Source organism: Onychomys torridus, chromosome 21 (assembly GCF_903995425.1).
Source record: "Onychomys torridus chromosome 21, mOncTor1.1, whole genome shotgun sequence".
Taxonomy (NCBI): Eukaryota; Metazoa; Chordata; class Mammalia; order Rodentia; family Cricetidae; genus Onychomys; species Onychomys torridus.
In genome coordinates this window covers 32702344-32729319 of record NC_050463.1, presented here as the reverse complement: position 1 = coordinate 32729319, position 26976 = coordinate 32702344, and the positions used below count along the sequence as shown (strand labels likewise).

General features: G+C 45.4%; 1 protein-coding gene across 3 annotated transcripts in view; it reads right to left on the bottom strand.

The window, feature by feature from the left end:
* Rbks (ribokinase) overlaps nt 1-26976 on the bottom strand; it is an 89133-nt gene that overhangs the window by 22460 nt on the left and 39697 nt on the right. For all 3 annotated transcript variants that reach the window (XM_036171184.1, XM_036171186.1, XM_036171185.1), the window contains exons 5-7: nt 26365-26529; nt 14599-14690; nt 10626-10814 (exon numbers count right to left, since the gene is read on the bottom strand). In XM_036171184.1, coding sequence (XP_036027077.1) covers nt 10626-10814; nt 14599-14690; nt 26365-26529 — 446 coding nt within the window. The remainder of the gene's footprint in view (nt 1-10625; nt 10815-14598; nt 14691-26364; nt 26530-26976) is intronic.

Below are 26976 nucleotides of genomic sequence, written 5' to 3'. Positions count from 1 at the left end.
GCCCTGTGTGCAGAGGAAGCAGCTAGTTGGAATGGTGGTACCTGGGTTCTCCATACCAGTGGGCAAAGCATGATCCTGGTATTTTCTGTCTAGAAACTCCCAGTCTGCATAAGTAACCAGAAAAGACCGAGAGGGATGTACTAAAGATTGTTTGTGAGTGCTCACACGAGCCAGACATTATTCAGGGTCTACGGTGGGTTATTCCTTTCCATTGAGACTGCAGTGTAAGTACAAGAAAGTAAGGCCTTCTCAAGATCTGGCAATGTCTCAAGAGATGAGGAGTGATTATAGAAGTCTGTATCTTGACAAGTGGCAAGAGTGTCAAGTCACAGAGAGGTGGATGGTCACCCAAATCAAAAGGCAGAGTAGTGGGACAATACCAAACTTATTTGCTCAGAGCAGCCCTACTAGCTAATGGCTGAAGCAGGATTAGAACCAGCCATCATCAGCTCCAAGCCACTGGACTTATCATATGCAACCCTTGGCTTTTTACCGAAAAAGTGACTTGGCTCATCCTGCTGTGTGGTGATATTTTATTTGTGCACACAATAAAGCTTATCTGGGGACCAGAGGAAAAAAATCAGCCACTATATTAAACATAGGTCAGGCAGTGGTAGCACACGCCTTTAATCCTAGCATTTGGAGATCCATCCGGATCTTTGTGAGTTCAAGGCCACACTGGGAACAGAGCCAGGTGTGGTGGCACATGCCTTTAATCCCAGCGTTAGTTAACCACAGAGGGTTGGAGGTCTGTATAGACAGCCAGGAAATGATAGAGCTGGGAGGAAAGAGGAAGTGATGTAGCTGGGCAGAGAGAGGAAGTAAGATGGTAGGGCACAGAAAGGATATAAGGCATGAGTATACAGGAAGTAGCTCTCTTTGGCTGAGAATTTCCTAGAGGTAAGATGTGGCTGGTCTCTCGGCTTTCACCCCAATATCTGGCTCCAGTTTTAATTAATAAGACCTCTTAACAATTTGCCTTAAACTGTTGGTTTGTCGCTCATCATTTTCCCTTCAGGGGACACCTGATTTTTCTGGATTTATGTTAGGTCACTTCTGGGGACAGTCATTTGCTTCCTTGTATTAGTCTGCCAGGGGTGCCAAAACAAACCACAGACTGAGTGGCTTAAACAACAGAAACTTATTTCTCATAGTCCCCAAGGCTAGGGGGTATGAGATCAAGGTGTCACCAAGATGGCTTTTCTCTTGGCCTCGCAGGTGGCCACTATCTTGCTGGTGCTTATGGCACACTTTCTTTGTGTGCACGCAGAGTGAGCTCTCCCATGGTGCTGCTTCTGAGGACACTCAGCCTTTTGGAGCAGGAGCTCCGCCTGTGACCTCACTTAACCTTAATTGCCCCCAACATGGCTCTGTCTCTAAATATAACTGCATCGGAAGCATAGCTTCAACATGTGGACTTTGGTGGGGACACAATTCAGTCCTCATCATGGTGTCCCATATTCTACTCCCAAGAGTCTTTGCATTCAGGACCATTTTCCCCCACTTACCCCCTTCTTTGAAACAAAGTCTCATGGCCCCGGCTGTCCTGGAATTTGCTATGTAGACTAGGCTGGGCTCAAACTCACATTGATTGCCTGCCTCTGCCTCCTGAGTACGGGATTAAAGGTGGGTGCACCACCGTGCCCTGCTTCAGGACCGTTTTCAGTAGGAGGGCATGGCTGAAGACACACTAGGAGTGCGGATGTATGCCATCATGCTCAGCCTTTTATGGGGTGCTTGGCTTCCAAACTCGGGTGTTTTTGCTTGGATTTGAACAACAAGCACTTCACTGACCGAGACATTGCTCTAGCCTTGCCTGTTCCCCTTTACAAGTTCTCCTGGTTAGCCAGTTGCCAAATCCAAGACCCATGACAAAAGCAGTTAGGCTGACACCATGCCCTGTTGTGAGGAAGAAGGCAAAGAGCAAGCTGGTAAGAAGCAGACCCATCCAGAAGGGAACTTGAACATGAGTGATTTCTTTGAGGATGTGCAATGTATTTGATGAACAGAAGCAGCAAGCTTTGCAATGTACCCTGATAATTCCCAGGGGAACTATATCAGATAACATGTTGGAGGAAAATTATTTCTTCAAAAAGATTAAGAAAAACCTATCACAGTGTGCACTGGAATATCTAGACTGGACCCCCGAGGGTCCCAAGTAAGAAGGCACTACGGGTCTTGTGTGGCAAAGGGCATCATTCCAGAAGTCCTGTCAAGGGGTGGCTCGGGCTGGTTACATGGAGACTTGGAATGCTTGAGGGGTTAATTGTGAAGCCAAGAGCAAACTGACCATCAAGGGCTCCTCTGTGATGACGACACCCAGCAGCCTTGGAGCAGTGATGGGGCCTACCTTGATTGCTAGATGTGGCTGGCTCGCAAAAGCTCTTGGCTATGCTCCCAAAGAAATATTTATTTCAAATAATAAAGTAATACCCTAAAAACGCAGGTTTATGGACAAGATCTCAAATAATTCAGAATATCAAGTGGAAAGTGGAAATTACCACACCAATCCATTCCCTTCCAGAGCAGTGATTAGAACAGCGTGGCAAGCTTGCTCCTGACATAAAGTCTATATTTACATACTGAGAGCTGTGAGTTACTTTCCAATAACACAGTTTCTGCTTAACCTCCTCTACTGAGGAGGGCATGCCATCTTCTCAAATCTGAGCTAATATAAAGTTGAAATAAAGATCCTTGCAGAAATGTTTGTACGTGAGCATATCTGTAGACTCCTGGAAGGAGACTTCCTAGGCATAAGAGAAAGTGCATTTTAATTGGTACTCTTGGGTCACCCTCTGAAAATACACTGGGAGAATTAAAAGTTCCCATTAAAAGTATGACAGGATGTGCTGCTTTTGAGCTGCTGGAGTATGGACATTATCTATCTTTAATTTTTTTTTCCTGTTTTGTTTTTTTGAGACAGGGTTTCTCTGTGTAACAGCCCTGGCTGTTCTGGAACTCACTCTGTAGACCAGGCTGGCCTCGAACTCAGAGATCCGCCTGCCTCTGCCTCCCGAGCGCTGGGATTAAAGGCGTGCACCGTTGCCTCCTTTCAATCTTGCCAACCTTAGGGGCAGTGGTTCTCCGTGCTGTTTACTGGGCATATTTCTGGCATCCTGTGAGGCTGAGCATTCTCTGGTTTCTTTGTTGTCTTGTATTTCTTCGTGTGAGACCTGCCTATTGACATGACTCCAGAGGGACATTTTATGTGTTGGGACTGTGGAAGTATCCTCACCTGGCGGCAGAATCCCAGGCACCTGCCTTTCCTCCTTCTACCCATTTGGTGCCCTCCCCAGGCCCCATTGCACATTACGTATGTGCTCCTTTCATAAGCATAGGAGAGACAGAATAAACACTTAGTGGGACACAGGAGCTGCTGAAGGCACTGGACCCCGGGCCTCACCCATGCCATGCAAATCCTCTCAGCTGAGCTACATCCCAGCCCGAATGGGACTGTGACTATGGTCTCCACAGATTAAGTCTTCCAAGGTCAAAATCCGAAGGAAATAAAATCTCTTCTTGGAAAACCATGCTGACCCAGAGTTAAAGTAAGCCTTAATCACTCCATAGTTACCTCTTCAGTATCCAACGTTCTATTATTCCTTACCCACAGCGTCTTATTTTCCCAGCTCTTAAGTGCTCACCAGCGAAGGACACCCAAACATTCGGTTCCGTTTCTGGACAGAGATCTTCAAAGACTGCACAGAACCACACCACCACACACCCATACCTACTCCCCCCCATATCTGACACCCCCCCCCCAATGACACAATGACAGTACATGCTGATTGGGAAGCACGAGGGGCGGGGAGATAGATGAAGTCTGGGCAGTGGGCACGTTGATACTGCGGAGCTGTCAGTCTTCCCAGACTTCCCTATGGCTAGGAGCAAGTGGTGCCACAGAGCACCCAGCTGGGCGACACCTCTTACGGTGACCTACATTCATTGCTTCTAATTCCATCTGGCATTAGCTGTTGCACTTTGCACCCATCGTAGTGATGTGGCAGGAAGGAGGACACGACACGGTGCAGCGGGCAGGGTGGCGGAAAGGTCTACTAAGACGGGAGTAATGCCCCCTCAGATGCTGGTTCTCAGAGTGCACTGTCGGTCCTACAGTACCTAAGCCGTGGATGAATGGGAACCCGAGAACAGCCTGGACAGCGGAAGCCAGATGCCGGGGTGGGGGAGTACACCCACACGAAGCCGCCTGGAGGTATCTAGTAAGGGTCAGCAGTCACCCCTACTGAAGTGCCCCCTGGTAACGTTCACACAAACACTCTGTACTTCCTACTGGGGCGATCTCTAGAGCAAATTCTTAGGCCTTGTCATCGGGGGACATCCATGCAGGTGGGCAGATGTGATGGGAGCCTCATCAGCAATTCTGAATCCTACCAGACTCAGAACAGACAGAAGAAATGGCAGGAAAGAACAGGGGAGATGCATCCCCTTTGCTCCTGGCTTTGGTTTAGTCTTGACTTAGTTATCTGTCCTGGTTTAGGGTGTGTTATTGTAAAGCAAGTGATCCCAGAGGACATAGATTTAGCTGTCCCCTGCATTCTTGAAATGACAGTGTTAGGGTAGGTTCTAGGATTTAAGCATTTCCATAAAGAAAGGCAATCAGCACATAAGGACCTTAAGGAGCTTACAGGGCCGAATGACCACAATGTAATGGTGCATCTCATCACACTAGCATGAAAATCCCTAAGTATTGCTCTGTGTGTGTGTGTGTGTGTGTGTGTGTGTGTGTGTGTGTGTGTGTGTGAGAGAGAGAGAGAGAGAGAGAGAGAGAGAGAGAGAGAGAGAGAGAGAGAGAGAGAGAGATACAGAATGCACTTCCAATGACTCCTGAATAGAACACACTGAGTACTATCGCTCTGAGGCTGAGATGCAGAAAAGGGGAAAAGAGACACATCTGTCATGTCTTCCAAACTGAACAGAGGACATCTGCAGCTACTGCCACGCTCTCACGCCAGCACAATGGGAAGAACAGATGTAAAAATAGAAGTGATACATTCAACTATTAACGAGGCAAAACTGAATATAGCAGCATGCAGCAGCACTGACGTAGAGGCTGCCTTGAGTGGACAGCGTGCCAACCAATAACCGCTTCCCTCTACCCGTGTCGTGCCTGATGTCTGTGAGAGGATGAGAGGAGAGACCTGGGAACCAACGGCAGCCAGTCTTGTTCTGCTGACAGGAAGCGAAGGGGCTGTTGGCTCAGGGGAGAATCTCACCCCAGGAATCCCTCACCCCACCCGGGGGATTTACTTCATCTTCTTAAACTGGCCAAATAGTTGTGCGTGGTTCAGGCAAGAATATTGGTGGTGAGGTTGCTGGATGAGAAGAAAAAACAGCATAGAAAAGGCGAGGGAGTAGCTAGGGGGGTGGCTGAGTCAGTAAGCCCTTGCCAGGCACACAGCGTGTATCAATATTCCTTTTAGTGTTCTACTATACCCAGTTGTATGGACAGACTACAATTTGTTTGTCCACTTATCTGCTGGTGAACTCTGGGCATTTCCAAGTTTGGGGTGCCTGGGAAGAATACTACCTGGAATATCTGCATACATCTATTTTCATTTCTCTTGGGTAGCTACCTAGAAGTAGCATGGCTGGTCACTTGTGGACTCTGACTTTAACTTTCTGACGTACTTCCAGACTGTTCTCCAAAGTGAATGTTTTATCTCCAGCTCATGCCACTGATGTACAAGGTTCTAGCTTCTCCAGGCTTGACCACATGTATTTCTATTAGGGCTTGGTTATGGATATTCTAGTGGGTTTAAAGTAGTCTCATTGTGTTATTTTAAAATATCTATTTATTTATATTATGTATGAGGTGGGTTTTTTTTGCCTGCATGTATATATGTATGTGTATCATGTATGTGCCTAGGTGCCCACGGAGGCCAGATGGGGACATCAGACTCTTTGGTAACTGGAGTTATAGATGGTTGTGAGCTGCCATTTGGATGCTGGGAACAGAACCTGGATCCTTTACAAGAACAGCCAGTGCTCTTAACTGCTGAGCCATCCCTCCAGCCTTGTGGGTTTTTCTAAATCAAATCCATGCATTTATAGTCTAACAACAGGAAGCCTATGTGTCTATGCTCCATTCCTCTCTGCTCCATTTCTATAAGGGAAATACTTTAAATTCTTTCAGTTTAATTCCGTCATTTATCTTGAATTTCCGGTAACATATTTGTGCGTCATTTTTAAAATCCATTTCAGGTAATATTTCTTAACTTCCAAATATGGAAGATGAACATTTGGTATATGTGTACACAAATACACACCTACTTTATCTTTTCATTTTTACAATACAATCATAATCTCCATTCATTGTTAAATCAGTCATTTTGGACCTCTTACATGCAAGGCAAGCTAAATCCCCAGTCCCCTTCCTCAGTGTTTTATCCACTAATTACTAATTCATCTTCAAATTCTGCAAGGAAATTAAAAAAAAAAAACTGGATATATTCACACATCCTAGGTCTGTTACAATTTCCCTCTCTCTGTATCATCTTTGGTCTCTGTCTTTCATAGAGTCTTGCTATACAGGCCACGCTGCTCTCTAGCTCATGGTCTTCCTAATGCTGGGATATGTATTCTTTCTTTTTAAAAAATTCTTTCATTGGAATGTGATCAGAATCAAATTGATATTGAAGGAACAGAAAAAAATATCTAGACCTCAAACGAAAATATCAGAGTCAAAAATCCAGAGCCAGAAGGAAGCCTGTGATCACTTCTCTCTGAAGTGCCTTTCCTAGTCTGTTACCAGAGCGGCTTCATCTGGAGGTGAGGTGTTTGAGGCTCAGGAGTTTTCTCAGCTGCTTAAGTCATGGCCAGCGGCATGGAGACAGGCAGGGTCTCCAATCTCTTGAGCCGCAGAGCCTCTCCCTGCCCAGTTGACGAGGTGACTTCTACAGAGAAGAGGCCTTATATACTGACAGGGACATGAGGTTGGAGTCTTTATTCTTCAAACTATTCAGTTTTCCGAGACCCAACACTTAACAGGAAGTGCTAAGACTCCAAGTCAAAGACACAAAGTATCACCAAAATGTGAAAACCCTGAGCACACATTGCTGTGTTAATACTGTCAAGGTTTTGATTGGCAGGACCTAAGGAATCCAGTCTTCCAAACTCAAGTGATGGAGTCATTGCTACTCATTTGAGTCTCCCAACATAGTGCCGCCCCAAGGAGTGCCCTTGTGTGGTCCTGAGTGCGAGTTCCCTTTGGTGAACCAGTGTCGCTACCTGTTCGCTGAGGTGAGCTCTGTGTCCTTTGTCAGGATGGGGATGTGGTGAGGCACCTGGTGTGGGGACCGAGCATCTAGGGATCACTCTAGAAAGCCCATGACAAGGAGAACAGAGGTGACAGAGATCGAGTCAGAAGGCTCCAGAGTTCCATTTGTGGGCACCGGACATGTGCTTCTGCGCCCAACCCACCTCAGCTTTGACTGGCACACTGAGCCGAGGGGCCAAGCCACTTCCGTGTACCCCCAGAGGTCTGCCCTCTCCCAGACCAACCCCTTCATGTCACCTGCCAAGAGAAGAAGAAATTCCTCTCATTTTGACCCAAACTTGGAGCAACCTGAGTCTGATGGAGAAGTGATGAACCTTGCCAGGTTAGGGCCGGTCCTCCTTGACAGACAGAAAATGACGGAGTAGGAAGACAGCAGACCTAGCCCGGGTCCTCAGGAGCCGAGAAAGTGCACTCCGGGAGGCATCGGGCATCCGCTTCATTTGCAAGCCTTCTCGCTCACTGGTATACAGTTTTCCTTTCATGTCGGGAGGAGTGGAGGGGTGGGGACTAATACTGCAGTCCAGGTTGGCCTCGAACTGCTGACAGTCCTCCTGCATCAGCTACCAGAGAGCTGGCATATTTTGCAAAGCATGTTCATATTTCTACTTTCGCCAGGTTTCCTCTCAGGATTCATTTTGGTAAAATTAATTATGTTTTTAAGTTTTCTTAACACAAACAGACCAGAACGAATTTTTTAAACAAACACATGTAAATTTCTTATATATGAGGGTTTTTCTTTTTTTTGAACTGAGGATCGAACCCAGGGCCTTGCGCTTGCTAGGCAAGCGCTCTACCACTGAGCTACATCCCCAACCTCTAAATTTCTTATATATGAAAACTCTAAATTTTTCCTCTTTATCAATGCTGAGTTCTCATCCCTGAATTAAGCATATTTTTCTGGTCAGCTCTTTTGAAAAAAAATTTTTTTTGACAGGGTTTCTCTGTGTAGCTTTGGAGCCTGTCCTGGAACTCACTGTGTAGACCAGGCTGGCCTTGAACTCACAGAGATCCACCTGCCTCTGCCTGCCTCTGCTGGGATTAAAGGCGTGTGCCACCGCCCGGCTGGCTCTTCTGAATTCTAACACTAAACAATTTTTATTTCCTAGCTATGTAATCACGAACCGTTTTTCCAGCTTGTCACATTTCATATGATAGCTGTGACTTGTCTATTTCATGCACTTCCCTGAACACAGTGCCTTCTCGCAAAGGCACTGGGGTGGGACACATAAGCCCACTTTCTGGAAGGTAAAATGAGGACGACAACACACCTGCTTCACATCATTTTTGCAAGGATTTCATGAGATACACGCAGGAGACACAGAAGCCTGCGGTGTTAGCTGTCTTCATCTGTTGGCTGAAAGAAGGGTCTCTGTACTTGCACACCCATGTTTCTTGCTGCAGTATTCAAGACAGCCAGGTATAGAACAGATACTAGATGGAGGAAATGTGGTGTGTGCACACCGTGGAATATTACAGTGTCAGAAAGAAAGTTGAAGTCGTGACAGACAGCCGCAGGAAAATGGGTGGAACTGGAGATCACGATGTTAAGCAAAATAAGCCAGACTCCCAAAGACAAGAGCCGTGTTTTCTCTTAAATGCAGACCCCAGCTTTAAAACTCTGTGTATGCTATTTGCAAAAAACAAAACAAAACAAAACAAAAACCAAAAAAACCAAAAAAAAAAAACAAAAAAAAAAAACCAACAAACCCACTCTGTGTATGTGTGTGTAACTAGAAAGCAGACGATGAGGAGGAAGAGATGCTCGGGGAGGTGGGAAGTAGAGCAATAGAAAATGTGCAGTAAGAAAGCAAACCGAAGGAGGAACTGTGGAGAGGAAGAAGGCAGTGTGTGTGGGGAGAGTTCCTGAGGACCAAGTGTAACGCGACTGTGGGACACACGTGTGTGGAGATGGTGCAATGAACCTGTTACTCTGTATACACTAAAGACTAAACAACAGAAAAAAAGTAAAGAATGTCAACCAGGGAGCCTGTCCACCAGGGAGCCCTGTCCACCAGGGAGCCTTGTCCACCAGGGAGCCTTGTCCACCAGGGAGCCTGTCCACCGGGGAGCCCTGTCCACCGGGGAGCCCTGTCCACCGGGGAGCCCTGTCCACCAGGGAGCCTTGTCCACCAGGGAGCCTGTCCACCGGGGAGCCCTGTCCACCGGGGAGCCCTGTCCACCGGGGAGCATTGTCCACCAGGGAGCCTGTCCACCGGGGAGCCCTGTCCACCGGGGAGCCCTGTCCACCAGGGAGCCCTGTCCACATGTGAGCCTGTCCACCAGGGAGCCTGTCCACCAGGAAGCCTGTCCACCAGGGAGCCCTGTCCACCGGGGAGCCCTGTCCACCGGGGAGCCCTGTCCACCAGGGAGCCCTGTCCACCAGGGAGCCTGTCCACCAGGGAGCCCTGTCCACCAGGGAGCCTGTCCACCAGGGAGCCCTGTCCACCAGGGAGCCCTGTCCACCAGGGAGCCTGTCCACCAGGGAGCATTGTTCACCAGGGAGCCTGTCCACCCATGAGCCTGTCCACCAGGGAGCCTGTCCACATGTGAGCCTGTCCACCAGGGAGCATTGTTCACCAGGGAGCCCTGTCCACCCATGAGCCTGTCCACCAGGGAGCCCTGTCTACCCGTGAGCCTGTCCACCAGGGAGCCCTGTCCACCAGGGAGCCTGTCCACCAGGGAGCCTGTCCACCAGGGAGCCTGTCCGCCAGGGAGCCTGTCCACCAGGGAGTCCTGTCCACCAGGGAGCCCTGTCCACCAGGGAGCCCTGTCCACCAGGGAGCCTGTCCGCCAGGGAGCCTGTCCACCAGGGAGTCCTGTCCACCAGGGAGTCCTGTCCACCAGGGAGCCCTGTCCACCAGGGAGCCTGTCCACCAGGGAGCCTGTCCACCAGGGAGCCCTGTTCACTGGTGAGCCTTGCTCACTGGTTAGCCTTGTCATTGCCGCCACCAGAGGCCCCTAAGACAGCTGTTTACTGCTGCTGCTTTTGGCTCCAGCTTTCTTCCTCACATGTCCCTAGCATCCACAGCATGGCCGCACCTAATGGGTGGTCAGCAAATATTTATTACTGAATGAATGTATACAGGAAATACAGCAGTATTTTATGGATAGGGAAACTGAGGCTCAGAGAGGGTTGGTGACATGAAGTCTCCCAGTGACTTAGAGGGGACTAAGAGATGGCTCTCCTGCCTGGCTGTCTTCCATCACACCACTCCTCAGTCTTACCTCGTCATCTCAATCTTCAGACAGAATATCTTTATGATTAGGTGATTTTTCAAGTGCTAAAAATGATCTAGAGTAAAAAGGATTCTTCAAGTTTGAAACCTACCGTGGTGTCCACAGCCTTGACTGCTTCTGTGGGGATGTGCTTTGGTACAGGTTCCGCCTGTGACAGTGTCACACACCCTGAAGCCCCTAAGGTGATGACCACGACCTGGCAGCCCCGTTCGAGGAGAACCAGTGCAGCCTTCCCGGCCTCGGTTGGGTTGTTCACCACGAGGCCCGTTAAAATCTCGGCCTGGAATACACGAGGAAAGAGACCGTGGTGAGAATAAAGCAATGGAGCTCTACCGCGGATCTGTCCTTTTAGAAATGTGACTCCCCCGTTTTCCATAATGATCAGGGCAATGGGAACCCCGGAGGATACTGGTGCAGAAAGGAACTAATGTAAACCAGGCGGAAGCGTGCACCTTTAATTCCAGGGGATGCAGAGGCAGGCGGATCTCTGTGAGTTCGAGGCCAGCCTGGTCTACAGAGTGAGTTCTAGGATAGCCAGGTCTACATAATGAGACCCTGTCTCAAAAAAAAAAAAAAAAAAAAAAGAAAAGAAAAGAAAAATTAGCTAGTTACAATATTCTTGGAATGGGCATGGTGTGGTTTCATGCTTATCTCTGTATTTGGGAGGCCAAGATAGAAGGATATTAATGGCCACAGCGAGTTCAAGGCAGCCTGTATTACAAAGTCACAGATGATAATAAACAAAATCCACACAAAAACAAAAAACCCAACCCAAACCAAACATTCCCGGGGGTTGGACAGATGGCTTAGTGGTTAAGGGCACTTGTGCTGGCTGAGGTCTGGGGTTTAGTTCCCAGCATCCTCATGGTGGCTTGCAGTCCCCTGTAACTCCAGTTCCAGAGGATCCCACCCCCTCATCTGACCTTCACAGACACCAGAAGGTCTTCACATTTATGCAGATAAAACACTCAAATGCATAAAATAAACCTAAAAATATCTTTTAAATTCTTGGGACAAGTGGGGAAATTAGATTTGATTTGTATATCAGATGACAATACAAAATTAGTGATAATCTTACATGAGGCAAAAGCATTAGAGTCCTTAGGAGAGACACACTAAAATATTTAGGGGTACGGTACATTATCCATACCTCACTCTCAACAGAAACAAAGACTTGTTTTAACTTTTCAATAAAAAGTTTGTTTTTCAATAAAAACAATAAATGCACACTGGGGGTGGGAGAGTCAATACAGCAGTGTGGACAGTTCCCAGGACTCACCTGGTAGAAGGAGAATATTGACTCCCCTGAACCTTCTGTATATGTCATGGCATATGGGTATGCATGCACACACACATAGGATGCATAAAAATCTTTTAAAGTATACAACTAAATTATGCCTTTTCTGTATTACAGCAATCACATGGTATATATTCCTAAGAATGAGACTACATTTCACCATTACATGCTCTGAGCATGCCCAAATTAATTCTTTTGTGTATAAAAACCATCCTTCAAGTGTGTGCTCATTCCGAGTGTCTGTGATCCCAACAGCAAAGGTTTCCTGCACTTGGCCATCTATTTTCCTGTCTTCTCTATGTTTTCTTTCAGTCTGGATTGGTTGTACTCTGAGACCATCTTCCAATCTGTATTTATGTATTTACTTAGTTTTTATGTGTATGTGTGTGTGCGCCTGAGTATGTGTCTGTGTACCACATGTGTGCAGGAGCCTGAGAAGGCCAGATGAAGGCATTGAGTCCCCTGGATCTTGAGTTAAAGATGGTTGTGAGCTAACATGTGGGTGCTGAGAACAGAACCTGAGGACGTTATCTTATTTTTAATTATTTATTTTTATTTTATGTGCATTGATGTTTTGCATGCATGTATGTCTGTGTGAGGATGTTAGATCTCCTGGAGATAGAGTTATAGGCAGTTGTGAGCTGCCATGTGGGTACTGGAAATTGAACCCAGGTCCTCTGGAAGAACAGCCAGTGCTCTTAACTGCTGAGCCATCTCTTCAACTCCAAGGCCATTATCTCAAAGAATAAGTTTTGTATTAATCTGTTTTCCCAGGACCAGTTCTGTCTGCTAAATTCACTGATCTATTTTCAGAGACACTCGCTGGTATCTTCCAAAAAACTTTGAAATTGGGGCTGGAGAGATGGCTCAATAGTTAAGAGCAGTGGATGCTCTTCCAGAGGTCCTGAGTTCTATTCCCAGCACCCACATGGGGGCTCACATAGTGGGATCTGGTGCCCTCTTCTGACATAAAGTTGTACATGAAGAAAGAGCACATATACATAAAATAAATAAATCTTAAAAATATGTTTAAAAAAACCCTTTGAAATCTCTGTTAACAACCCCTCCGCCCGTGTGTGTGTGTGTGTGTGTGTGTGTGTGTGTGTGTGTGTGTGTGTGTTTGTGTGTGTGTAGAAGCCCAGGCTGTAAAGACAAGGCATGTGTAAGTATTCTAACCAACAGCCCCTATTATGTTATAGGCAACACTCGCACCAACTATCACACATATGAATGAAGAATCTCTCAGCCTTGGATATTTTCAACTCTTGCCACAGGCACTGCAGAGTACGGCCAAGCCATGCTGTTCCCCATGCATGGGAACTGGGGATGGCAGTGATTACTGTTGCTTTGGGGAGTTTATTATAAAGCAATAGGTAAGTATACAGACAGGGACAGAGCACATTAAGACAGATGCTGTGTCTTAATGAAGTTTGTAACTTAATGGAGAAGATACATCAGCTGAATAAACAATCTGGGCTGTGAAAATTGAAGCGTAAACACAGTGTCTTTTAAGTATCTACCAGGGAAATCGAAGCCAGTTTGGTGGTTAGAGTAATGTAACCTCTTATTGGGAAATGGTCACCATCTCCCACAATCCCTTTCTTCCAGCCCAATGCCTTGCCCTGGTGGTTGCTCAAAAGTGTTGCATAACCTACTGTGGTCTGTTAGAGTTAGTTTCCATGTAGCAGCCTTCTTTGTCCTGTGTGTCCTGACAGATGACATTTTCAGGAGAGCAGGTTAAGAGCGCCTAGACCTTCATTTGGCTTTAGAGCCAAAGGACCCTTTATCTCTCATCAATTCCTCCCTCTCTGTGCATGGTACATTTGCCAAAATGCGTAAGAGGTCCTGCATCTCAAAGATGAGAGACGGATCTGGTCTAAGGCAGTCTTTCTATAAAAATGGTGACTGATTGAGATCTCATCCCTGGTAGTCTTATAAAAGAGTAGATTGCATCACTATGCCAACAGGTATGTTGTGTGGTCGTGGACAGTATGGCCCTTGGATGAGACACTCCCTCCCTTAGACAGTGGCCTTGGTGGGAACCTCTCTCTTCCACCGCTGTCACTCGGTCTGTACACTAGAAGGTTGCCGCCACCAGGGAGTCGTGTACTAATGACAGCAGTCAGATAACATACAAAAGCTCCGTGAAATCTGATTTGCTGAAGAATGACAAATAGTTTCGTATGTTTGCTCACTGATTATTTGAGATCCAAATGTAACCGGACAGCCTGTATTTTTATTTGTTCAACTTGGCAACTTTAATATTAATTAATATTAATTTAATATTAGTCCAGAAAAATGTAGAATAATTAAAATGAAAATAATGTATCAATAGTGTGAGGCTGGGAGGGTGTTAAAATGGGCGGAGAATTAGTCAGGGTCAGATTAAGGGGCGTGTCTCGACGAAATCTTTTATGGCCTCCAAGGCTTTGTTAATTCCTGACCTCCACACCCCAATGAACTGAGAAATCTCTCTGTACTGAGTTTCCATGTGCTCAGACTGATGCAGTTGGTCCAGCTTCCTTTTCTTTCTTTCTTTTTTTTTTTTTTTTTGGTTTTTCCAGACAGGGTTTCTCTGTGTAGCTTTGCGCCTTTCCTGGAACTCACTCTGCATACCAGGCTGGCCTCGAACTCACAGAGATCCGCCTGCCTCTGCCTTCCGAGTGCTGGGTTTAAAGGCGTGCGCCACCGCCACCCAGCCCTGCCTCCTTGTTTTATCCAATTGCTGGAAAGCCCTTCATAGAAGAATCAAACGATTGTCTCCTACCTCACTTTCATTGCAGCAGAACACACTGGAGAGGGCGTAGAACTGGGGGTCCAGGTCAGCAATGGCGGGAGCCGGATTGAACAATGTTTTCACTGCGGAGGAATTGGAAAGGGGTGCAGTGGGTATCATTTCAAAATATTAATTTAGCCTTTTTATGTACCTTTAAGGTTAGAGGTATACTGTTGCAGTATCATGTTTTCAGAGCATTTAGACAAGGTGTACATACAGACATTAAGAGAAGTCTGCCATCATTTCTACACTCACCAGATGAAACATCTGTTAACCCACAGACACAGAAAGGTTCGAGATCTTAGTCTCCATGACAGCCCAGTGTCAATTCCTTCTGATTTCCAGTCCCTTCAGCTTCAAGGGCAAGCATCATATTTACAACTAACGTGCTTGTCCAGTTTGGGTGAGGGTAACAAGAACATCATAGGTCGGTGTGAAAGGGCATGTATGGATGCAGATGGAAAGGTGATCATTTCTGTAGGATAACAGAAGCACTTGTCTGTGAGCTGCTCCATAAAGTCATTTTTAAGGGAAGAAAAAAGAAAGGACAGGAAGGGAAGAGCAAAGAATTCGAAATTTTCCTAGTAGTGACAGCATGCAGGAAACTGAGGGGTCTGTATGTATTTTGTGTACCCATGCATGCCTCCACAGTAGACTAAAACACACACATACACACATGCACATACATACACACATACACACACAAACACACACACACAAACACACACACACAAACACACACATACACAAACACACATCCACACAAACACACACACACATACATACACACATACGCACTCAAACACACACACATACATACACACACAAACACACACATACATACACACGCACAAACACACACACAAACACACATACATACACACACAAACACACACATACATACACACACAAACACACACACACACACACACACATACATACACACACAAACACACACATACACACACACCCCACACACAAACACACACATACACACACACACACACACACCCCACTCTCCATTCTTGGCTTCAGGAGCAATCTGGGAACATGAGATTGAAAAAGCAGGGGATTTCATTCGCAGACTAGGTGCTAGCTCAGACCAGACAAGCACAAGAGAAGGGTGGGGATAGCAGAGAGAGGGGAGGATGTCATGGCCAGTATTTCAGGTAGAAAAGTAAAGCTTAGAGATGAGGCCAAATGCTGGACGGCATATTCATACCCTTGGACATGGTTAGGCTGGGTCCTAACCAAGAGTTCTTTGGCTTTCATTTTAGGGTTTTATCCTCTTTAAAATAGCAACATATCTAGACCATGGCTTTATCCATAGCAACACGTACCTCCAATGTATAATATCTTACAACAGTTTTTGGTGTGAAATTTTGCGAAGGCTTTAAAAGTTCCATTTGCAAGAAGCTCCCCCCCCCTTTTTTTTTCTGGAGCTGAGGACTGAACCCCTAGGGCCTTGCAATTGCTAGGCAAGCGCCCTACCACTGAGCTAAATCCCCAACCCCAGCTCCCATTTTTTTTTTTTTTTTTTGACAAAATGACTAGATTGGCAACTTTTCTTTATCAAACTGGATCCATCGATCCATGTGGTAAATAATCCCACCTATCTAGTTTGAAATTAAAACCCTTTAGCTGGCCGGGCAGTGGTGGTGCACACCTTTAAACCCAGCACTTTCGAGGCAGAGCCAGGCAGATCTCTGTGAGTTCAAGGCTACCCTGGTCTACAGAGCGAGATCCAGGACAGGCACCAAAACTACATAGAGAAACCCTGTCTCGAAAAAAAACAAAACAAAAAAACCAAAAAACAAAAACCCAACCTCCCCCAAAACAAACAAACCCACCAACTAACCCCCCCCAACCCTTTAGCTGCAGTTCTTAGAGACAGCTCCAGAACAATGGTTACCAGTTTGTTCACACAACAGCAGAGCCTATTCAGATATAGGATTCCTAGGCTCCATGTCCACTGAATCAGAATCTCTGGGGGTATGATCAGGGAATCCACACATTTACCAGTTCTCTAGGTGGCTCTCATGTAGCTAGCTTGGCAGCACACATCCCTGTTCTGGTAGAGATGGTCTACGGCAGCAATCTTGTGAGTGTGTTCAGCCTCTGTAACTTCCTAGATCTTACTAAACAGTGGTCTTGGCCAGTATAGGCTAACAGTATTGCCACATTTTTGTCATTTTAGACTTTACAGTGTCCTCCCATATAAATTCTGCTTTTTAAAAACATTTTTTTTTTTTTTTTGTACAGGACAATTGTGTTGCTTAAATTAGAAAATGCATGTAAAAGCCCCATGTACACTATAAACTGTTGTCCAAATATAAAGGATTATTACTGTTATTATACTGTCCTGTGCACACAGCTGACACCCCCGCCTGTCCACCCTCTTCTGCCTTCTGCTCCAGTGTTGAGCCCACCAACAATCTCTCAGTGGTTTCTCATGTCTTTTAGGGTTTAGAGATACCCATTATATAAGAAGGTCCAATGCGTCAAGCATTCAAATGTAGTGTGACTTTAGATTTTCTGAATAGTGTTGGGGTAGTCTGAATGAGCATGGCACCCATAGGCTCATAGGTTTGAATACTTGGTCTCCAGTTGATGGAACTATTTGGGAAGGATTAGGAGGTGTGTCACTGGGGGTGGGTTTTGAACTTTCAAAAGCTCTGTCATTCCCAGTTAGCGTTCTCTGCCTCGTGCCTGTCTTAAGAACTGAGCTCTCAGCTATTACTCCAAAACTATACCTGCCTGTCTGCTGATAAGATCTTTGCCATAATGGCCACAGACTTTAACCCATTGAAACTATAAGACCCAAATAAATTCTTTCTTTTATAAGTTGCTGTCTTAGTATTTTAGTATTTATTCTATTGCTGTGAAGAGACACCATGACAACTCTTTTTTGTTTTTAAGACAGGATTTCTCTGTGTAGTTTTGGTGCCTGTCCTGGATCTCGCTCTGTAGACCAGGCTGGCCTCAAACTCACAGAGATCCGCCTGGCTCTGCCTCCCGAGTGCTGGGATTAAAGGTGTGCACCACCACTGCCTGGCTTTTTTCGTTTGTTTGTTTGTTTATTTGTTTATAAAGTAAAAGTAAAGCATTTACTTAGAGTTTGCTTACAGCTTCAGAGGTTTAGTCCATTGTTATCACAGTGGTGAGTATGGTGCCATGTAGGCAGACAGGTGCTAGAGAAGTAAAGAATTCATCTAGATCTATAGGCAACAGGGAGAGCTACTGGTCCTGACTTGGGCCTCGGAAACCTCATAGCCAACCTTCAGTGATGCACTTCCTCCAACAAGGCCAGGTCTCCCAGTCCTTTCAAACACCACTCCCTGATAACTAGCATTGGAATCTATGACTCTAGGGGGCCATTCTCCTTTAAACCCCCACAGTCACTTTGTCACGATACCTTATCACAGTAACAGAAAAACAATCGGTACAGACACAGTGCGCTCCCCTCCTCCAACATCAACCTGAACACCATCGCTCAGCTAGAGTGAGCCTCCAGCCTGCACTCCTGAGCATTTGAGCACAGGTACCGCCTCCAGCCACCAGTAACCAAGACGCAGAAAGAAGCCATTCTGGTTCCTCCAAAGATCCAGGATCTAGCACATCCTTGTGTATACTCATCTTACAGAAGGTGACAGGCACACAAGTAAGAAATACGATGCTACTGCTGCTTATAGTACAAAAATAAAGGGGGTTCTACATATCTATCCGAGGAGTGGGTAAAAAAATAAAATAAAATAAAATACTGGAGTGGCTGGTCTAAGTAGATTGGCTGGTCCTCTTTCCTTGGTCTATCTGGTAAATACTCTAAAGCTGCTAAAATGAAGTCATCTATGCTTTGTCAGAGAAATATTCCTATACTTTATAACCGAAAAGAAGGCAGTCTTGCCCTTCCTTCTAAACTATAACAAAGCATAACTCTGTGTATATATGCTTGCAGAGAAGAGGACAGGCCTGAGGGGTTACTCACTGAACTCATAATGCTTAGTTGTAAAGACGGGGAATAAGTCTGACTGAAGATTCAGTGTTGTACTTCAGGGGATGACCCTGTTCTTGGAATACTCATCGGCTCTTCTACCAATGAAGAGATGACATGCGGTTTAGTAGTGAGGGATGGTGGAAAATGAGGTGGGTCTCACCAATTGTGGAAGCTGAATGATGATGTGGCATTATGTGGGTTACCAGCTATTCTCTCTGTCATATTATATTTGAAATTTTCTACAATGAGAAAACAAATGTTAGAGAAAATCACATTGTGTTCTAAGCATCAATGGCTGGAATGGGGAACTCTATAAATTAGTTACCATAAATATTGCATAAAATCAAGCAAATCTTCTTTGCCTGTGCTTCCCTGGGGGACAGCATTCTTTCCAGCCATCTCTGGTTACGTAAGCGTAGTGTCTGAAGTGTGGTTAACAGTGCCTAAGCTTAGGATAAAAGTGAAAAACGCTACAAGGAAATCACTCTGCTTGGCTTCTGCTGTTAAATAAACAGAAACCCCTCACCAGGGTGAAGAAACACGAGGAACCAGTAGACACAGGTAGTTAGAGAGAAGCACAAATGAATACCCAAGATGGAAAAGATGATGTCATCCTGGGACCAGGCAAAACCAGAGAACCACTTGGAGCTGCAGAGAGGAGGGCAGGACATGGCAGTAACCATCACTCATTACGGAGGGAGACGCACTGAACAACTAACTCCTGCTTATCCTAGCCACACACCCATGGTTGACACAGTGACGTTGACGAGGACGAGGTGGAGCCTTAGGGAAGCAGCTGGTAGGCCGGGAAATGGGGCAGAAGGTCTTAAGGCTGCCACTGAAGAGAGGATGGCTGGTTAACTAGCTCAGAGGAACAGGGGACTGAAGTCACCCCTAAGCACAGGAAGTATGAGGAGAGTGGTAGACCCCAACACTGGCTTGGCTGTCTCCCTACTAGAGGTTCTTTTTTGGGGACTTGAGCCATAAAATAGTTCCACGTTTGGCCCATATGTGGGGCAATGTTATTGCAAAAGTCTACATGGCCAGCCAAGAGGTTCGGTTTGCCAAATGGAAAAGGGCTAAAGTGGCATTAAAAGGCACTTTGTATCATGCCTAGGATTTAATCTTGGCGATCTTACAATCTCAATTATCTATAATTGTCCCTGTAATGTTCCATTGCTTTGAGATGAATATAAAGACCAGACCCAACACGAACAGTCTCACCACGGGCAGCTCCAGCATCAGCTCTCCAGCAGGTCTAACTGCACTGCGAGCCAGGGGGAACGGATTCTGCTCTTTCTGTGGTGTGACATCGTGAGTGCTGTGTCTAAGAGCTGTGCCTTTCATTTGGGTAAAACCAGGGAGAGCTTTGAGACAGTGTGTTCAAGATGGGACCTTCCCTCTGCGTCATAACAACTGTAGATCATCAGCTTATACCATGTGTAGGATTCAAATCGGCTACGTGTAAGGGGTGGAAAGGAGGTGTGATAACTCAGATGACGAAGAAGCACACCACTGCCTCACGGGCAACAGGTCACTAGGGTTGCCTGCTGGGCCCTGTGACCAGTCCAGGTTGACTCGGTGACCGTGAGAGTTCTCAGCCCATGCCTCCCATTGAACAGCAGAGACACAGCAGGCTGGAGGAAGCGGCTGACGGTCTTCACTGAGGTCCCCTATCTGCTCAGTGACTCACTCAGAAGTCAATGCCATTCTTCATGGCCACTGACCTAATGCTCTCTCGCCATTCTGACATTCTTGCCTCACTGGGGCTGAAGATGCCTTAACTCTCCTGCCCCCACCCCCACACACATATCCCCCCTCTCTCTCACTCCATCCCACTCCCACCTCACAGTGCAGAATCTAAGCTGCACCAGGCTGGTTTCTACCGAATAAGGCCAGCTGGCTGGTCTAGAGAAAGCTGCCTGCCCGAGGAGTTCTAGGCAGAGGGGAGTGGGTGCGCATCCCCACTGCTAAGATGCTCTAGGATGCCTTTGCTTCTGCAGCAGCAAAATCACTGAGTCCACATGCCGGCTGCTATTACAATGTGTGGACTTTACTGCTCTGGAGATGCTCTTCTCAAGGGCTGAGTCCCTCAACACCAGGACCACGTGGCAGTTTTTGAAGTGTGGTTTAGAGGACAGTAGGTTTTTGTTGTGGAGCCTGAAATCCTGTTGTCCATTCTTATTAGAAGTGGGAGGTTGGTCGAGCGGTGGTGGCGCACGCCTGTAATCCCAGCACTCGGGAGGCAGAGCCAGGCGGATCTCTGTGAGTTTGAGGCCAGCCTGGGCTACCAGGCCAGCCTGGGCTACCAAATGTGTTCCAGGAAAGGTGCAAAGCTACACAGAGAAACCCTGTCTCAAAAAACCAAAAGAAAAAAAAAAAAAGAAAAAGAAAAAAGAAAAAGAAGTGGGAAGTTGACTGAGCTAAGTATTGAACCCACCCGACTCTCAGCTCCTTTGTTCTCAATCTGAGAGAACGATGTAGCTGAAGATAACGAACTTTTGACCCTCCTGCCTCAGTCTCCCAAGTGTTTAGGAGTCCAAGCATGCACCACCACGCTCAGCTTGCAGGGTTTCCCATGATCAACTGTGTTAAAAAGAACTGTGTAAGTTATAAGCTGCAAACTATGTGTAAGCACAGGCTATTAGCATTTCCACTGAGCTAAATCCCCAACCCACTTCCAGTCTTATTAGAGTAGCTGCCTTAACTTGGTGTGGCTCTCCACAGATTCAGTTACCCATGGTCCATGTCAACGAGCCCAAAAATATTAAATGGAAAAATGCAGACGTCATAGTCATCAGTTACACATTTCCGAGCATCCTGAGCCTTGCAGTCAAACCTCGTGCCATCCTGACCCACCCCGAGATGTCAATCATCCTACCACCCTGTACATACAGCTTGCTGTCAGGAGCCTCATAGTTGGACTGTTCAAGTATCAAAGTGCTTATGTTCAAGGAACCCTTATTTTATTTAACAGTGGCTCCAGAGTACAAGAGTAGTGAGGCTGGAATTCTGGCATGCCGACATAGAGCTATACAGCTTCTACTGGTGAAAAGTCAAATGACTTAAGGAGGCAAGAAAAGGCTGTATACCGAGGATCTGTGCTAAGAACAAATAGACCCATAAAACTGGGAGAAAGGAAGGTAGACCAACAGTAGCTTTACATTGTATTTTAAGATGCAAACGTTATGGCCATACTATAAGATGAGAGCTCATTAAGAGTAACAGTAGGGGTTGGGGATTTAGCTCAGTGGTAGAGTGTTTGCCTAGCAAGCACAAGGCCCTGGGTTCGATCCTCAGCTCTGGCAAAAATAAAAATAAAAATAAATAAAATAAAAAGAGTAACAGTAAAGTAGTTCATCACCGTGGCAGGCATCCACAGGGAGTTCTGGACTGTACATGCTCCAGATCAGATGGGACTAATGTAGGAAAGATCATGCAGGATTACTGCTGAGGCACACTGGAGCTTTGTAAGAACAGGAAGTAGGAAACCAGGCATGGTGGTGAACACCTGTAACCCCTGCCATTGGAAGACAGAGGCAGGAAGATCAGTAATTCAAGGCCAACATAAGACCTTGTTTCAAAACATACAAACAAGCCAGGGTGGTGGCACATGCCTTTAATCCCAGCACTCAGGAGGCAGAGGCAGGCGGATCTCTATGAATTCGAGGCCTGGTCTACAGAGGGAGATCCAGGACAGACACCAAAACACCACAGAGAAACCCTGTCTTGAAAAACAAAAACCAAAAAACAAACAAACAAACAAACAAACAAACAAACAAAAAACCCAAAAAAAACATACAAACAAAAAGTTAAAGAAAGCTATGTGGTAGTTGCTTACCACCACCCACCCTCTTCTTGATTGCCACAAGACCCTCCTCAGCTTCTGAAGGGGAGGAGCTGAGTGGTAGGCGACAGAGGAAGCACTTCTGGACCCCACCCAAATGACGGCCTGAGGTCAGGCAGCCTACGTACCAGGGTGACTAGCTTTCCTTGTGGAAGGTTCGTGTCTCACCTGTGCTGGCTGTACCTTCCTGTCCTCCACAGGCTGGGCAGGCTGCAGGGAACTAGAGGAGGCCAGAGGTGGTCTCTGAGAGGCAAGGATAGCAGGAGAGAGAACTGCATAAGGATACACTGTACCGAGACAGGAGAGTATAGAGCACACAGTATTCACTCTACCTACTTAGAAAGAGTAGAAGGCACAGAATTGGGTTTTTGGTTTTTGAGACAGGACCTCATGTTAACCCAAGCTGATCTTGAATTTGCTATGTAGTTGAGGATGACCTGAATTTTAAAAAATATTTTAAGGGGTTGGGACTTTAGCTCAGTGGTGGAGTGCTTGCCTAGCAAGTGCAAGGCCCTGGGTTCGGTCCTCAGCTCCGAAAAAAGTTTTTTTTTCCTTAAAATCACATTTATTCATTTATTGTATGCACTCATGTGCGCACATGCACATTCCTACAAAGAGCACACGTGGCGGTCAGAGGACAACTTGGGAAATATATATATATTTCTTTCCTCTGCTGTGTGGGTCCTGGAGGTGGAACTTGGGTTGTAAGGCCCGGCCCTAAGTGAGCCGTCTCACTGACCTGCCCGGGACCTCCTTATCCTCCTGTGCCCACCTCCTGAATTCTGGGATGACAGGTGTGCACACCACACTCGGGGGTTCCAAGAGCGATCTGAGCATGCTAGCAAGCAGTCTACCAGCTTGGCTACCTCCATCTCCCGAGACTGCTCGCCATGAGCATTGGACTCATCTGTGACACTTTGAGAAAATGGAACCAAATGAATTTTGGCTCTGAATTCTTTCTGACAGCTTTGAGTCCATTAAAAATACAGTAAATGTCAGTGAGAATTTGCCACGGTATATTGTTTTGCCAAGAGGAAAATTTGTTAAATCAGTATAAACACTGTAAAATTCTCCACAAAATCATTCCAGGGATTTAGTTTCCTTTAAAGAAGAAACTGGATTGATTGAGTTATTGTGGGGAAGGGGTGTGTACATGTGCCATGGTGTACAGGGAGAGATCGGATGAGAGCTTGCAGGAGCTGGCTTTTCCTTCCATCCTGTAGTTCCCAGGTATTAATCTCATGCTGTCAGCCTTAGTGGCAAGTGTCTATACCCATTAAGCCATCTTGCCAGTCCTCAGTAACTTATTTTCCACTTATTGTCACATAGAACATGAAATGCTTTAGGAGAAATCATGTACATAAGACACACACACACACACACACACACACACACACACACACGCCATACACATACACTCTGTTCCCTATGGCCAAGTCACCCCGAAGGTGTCTGATATCCTCTGTATATACTATATCCTCTGTATACACTATATCCTCTGTATACACTATATCCTCTGTATGTACTATATCCTCTGTATACACTATATCCTCTGTATACACTATATCCTCTGTATGTACTATATCCTCTGTATACACTATATCCTCTGTATATACTATATCCTCTGTATACACTATATCCTCTGTATACACTATATCCTCTGTATACACTATATCCTCTGTATGTACTATATCCTCTGTATATACTATATCCTCTGTATACACTATATCCTCTGTATATACTATATCCTCTGTATACACTATATCCTCTGTATATACTATATCCTCTGTATACACTATATCCTCTGTATGTACTATATCCTCTGTATACACTATATCCTCTGTATACACTATATCCTCTGTATACACTATATCCTCTGTATACACTATATCCTCTGTATACACTATATCCTCTGTATACACTATATCCTCTGTATACACTATATCCTCTGTATACACTATATCCTCTGTATGTACTATATCCTCTGTATATACTATATCCTCTGTATATACTATATCCTCTGTATACACTATATCCTCTGTATATACTATATCCTCTGTATACACTATATCCTCTGTATACACTATATCCTCTGTATACACTATATCCCCTGTATGTACTATATCCTCTGTATACACTATATCCTCTGTATATACTATATCCTCTGTATATACTATATCCTCTGTATACACTATATCCTCTGTATATACTATATCCTCTGTATACACTATATCCTCTGTATACACTATATCCTCTGTATATACTATATCCTCTGTATACACTATATCCTCTGTATATACTATATCCTCTGTATATACTATATCCTCTGTATACACTATATCCTCTGTATATACTATATCCTCTGTATACACTATATCCTCTGTATATACTATATCCTCTGTATATACTATATCCTCTGTATGTACTATATCCTCTGTATATACTATACTACTGTTTTCATCTTCTTTATTTCACACCTTGCCTGGAAATTTTATTAGGGAAAGTCACTGCAGTTCTCTATTTTATTCTTACTATAAATCACATAATTATTGCCACTATATCAAACATAGGCCATTATCGTAACAGCGGCTACTTTTTGTCTTGAGCGAATGGTGATACATCAAGGTATTATCCTATTATTTTTTGAGATAGGGCGTGGCTCAAGCTGGCTTTAACTCCCCAGGTAGCCCAGGCTGGCCTTGACCGCATGGTCTTCCTGCCTCTACCTCTTGAGTGCTAGGATTTCAGGTGTGCAACACCACACTAAACTATTCCAATTCTAATTTAGAGAGAAAAGTGGGTAGGAGAGAAGAAAATTGGGACTTACTTATGAGTATGACATCATGCTTGGCATCATGCCTTATTTCATTCCAGTCATAGAAGAAGTCTACAGGACACATTTCCATCTGTATTTTACAGACAGGTTCAGAAAAATTAGCTAATTTTGCTAAGACCTCAAACTAACTAGAGGTGGAAATGGGATGCTTTCTCTCCTAGGCAATGGAGGAAAAAAAAGAAACTACTTGAGTTAAAAAGTTATGTTCTCGCATTATTTGTTGGGAGGTCAAAAGAGGGAGAATAGAGAAACCCAGGCTTGCTAACTTCTGAGGTGGGCCTCGTCCGTCATACAGCACTGAGTAATTGGGTCAGCTTGAACATTTTCAAAGTTGAAGTAAAACAAAAGAGTCAGATAATAGACACTACAACATAGCACCCATTACATACAAATAATCTCTTGTATATCGAAAAGATGATAGAATTTTAGAAAAAGGAGAAAGAATGAATCTTTGCTTTTGTGGCTTCCTTCCTTCCTCCCTCCCTCCCTCCCTCCCTCCCTCCCTCCCTCCCTCCCTCCCTCCCTTCCTTCCTCCCTTTCTTCTTTCTTTCTTTGTTTTTTTGAGACAGGGTCTCAATCTGTAGCCCTGACTGTCCTGGAGCCCATTCTGTAGCCCAGGCTGGTCTTGTACTCACAGAGATCCACCCGCCTCTGCCTCCAGAGTGCTGGGGATAAAGGTGTGCACCACCGCTGCCGCCTGGCTAAGAATGAATCTTTGACTCCTGGAAATAATCATGAGAATGCCCTGGGCAGTGACAGGTGACCGCAGGCAGTGAGCGACATCTTTGCACTTTGCCTGTAGTTATCTGCCCCAGTCTTCAGTGGCTCCAGTTACTCCTTAGGTCGTTTCTGCTAACTAGACTCCAGATTTTATATTTAGGGATATCGGATATGCTACTCATGTTGTTTTTATGCTATTTGTGAGTTTTTTTTTCTAACATTATCAAGAACTACAAGCCGGTGATTCTCACAGATGGAGGAACGAATATTTTACTACAAAGTAATGCTTTCCTCATCTTGAAAGGTTAACTTGAATTAAGACGGTGATAAAAGCTCTCACAGACAAATCTGTAAGATTACCTCCACTGCTGCGGGCCATTGTCAGAGCTCCCAGAGACGTCGCTGGGCTTATTTCGAGTTGGCAGATCAGCACTTTGGCTCTGCTAATGACGCTGGCTGCCTTCTCCAAGTCTTCAGTATTCAAAAGCAGGTTTGCTCCAGCCACTATGACGATGATATTCTGGCCTACAAAGAAATTCTACGTATTTATTCCAAACCAAACCAAGCCAAGCGGTGATATGCTGCACCGCAGAGCAGTCCTTTGAAGGCATTATACGGAATGTGTTAGAAGAATTAATCTTAACATTTCCAGGACATTCGGGATTTAGTTATTGTGTTCCAAATGTACTTTTTGGCAATATTTCCGTGAGATTCATGATATTCGGCTCATTTTTTTTTTTTTTAAAGGAGATAGGATCTTGCTACGTTTCTCAGGCTGGCCTTGAACTCCTTCTGCTTCACCTTCCCAAGTAGGTGGGACTGTGGGTACATACCACACTATGCCTGACTTACTACGAGAACTTAATTATTTTACGTGTATTTATTTTGTGAACGTGTGTGCATGCAAGTGGGTGTGGATGCACGTATACCATTGGTATGCATGTGGAGGTCATAGGATTCAGGTGGGTTTCA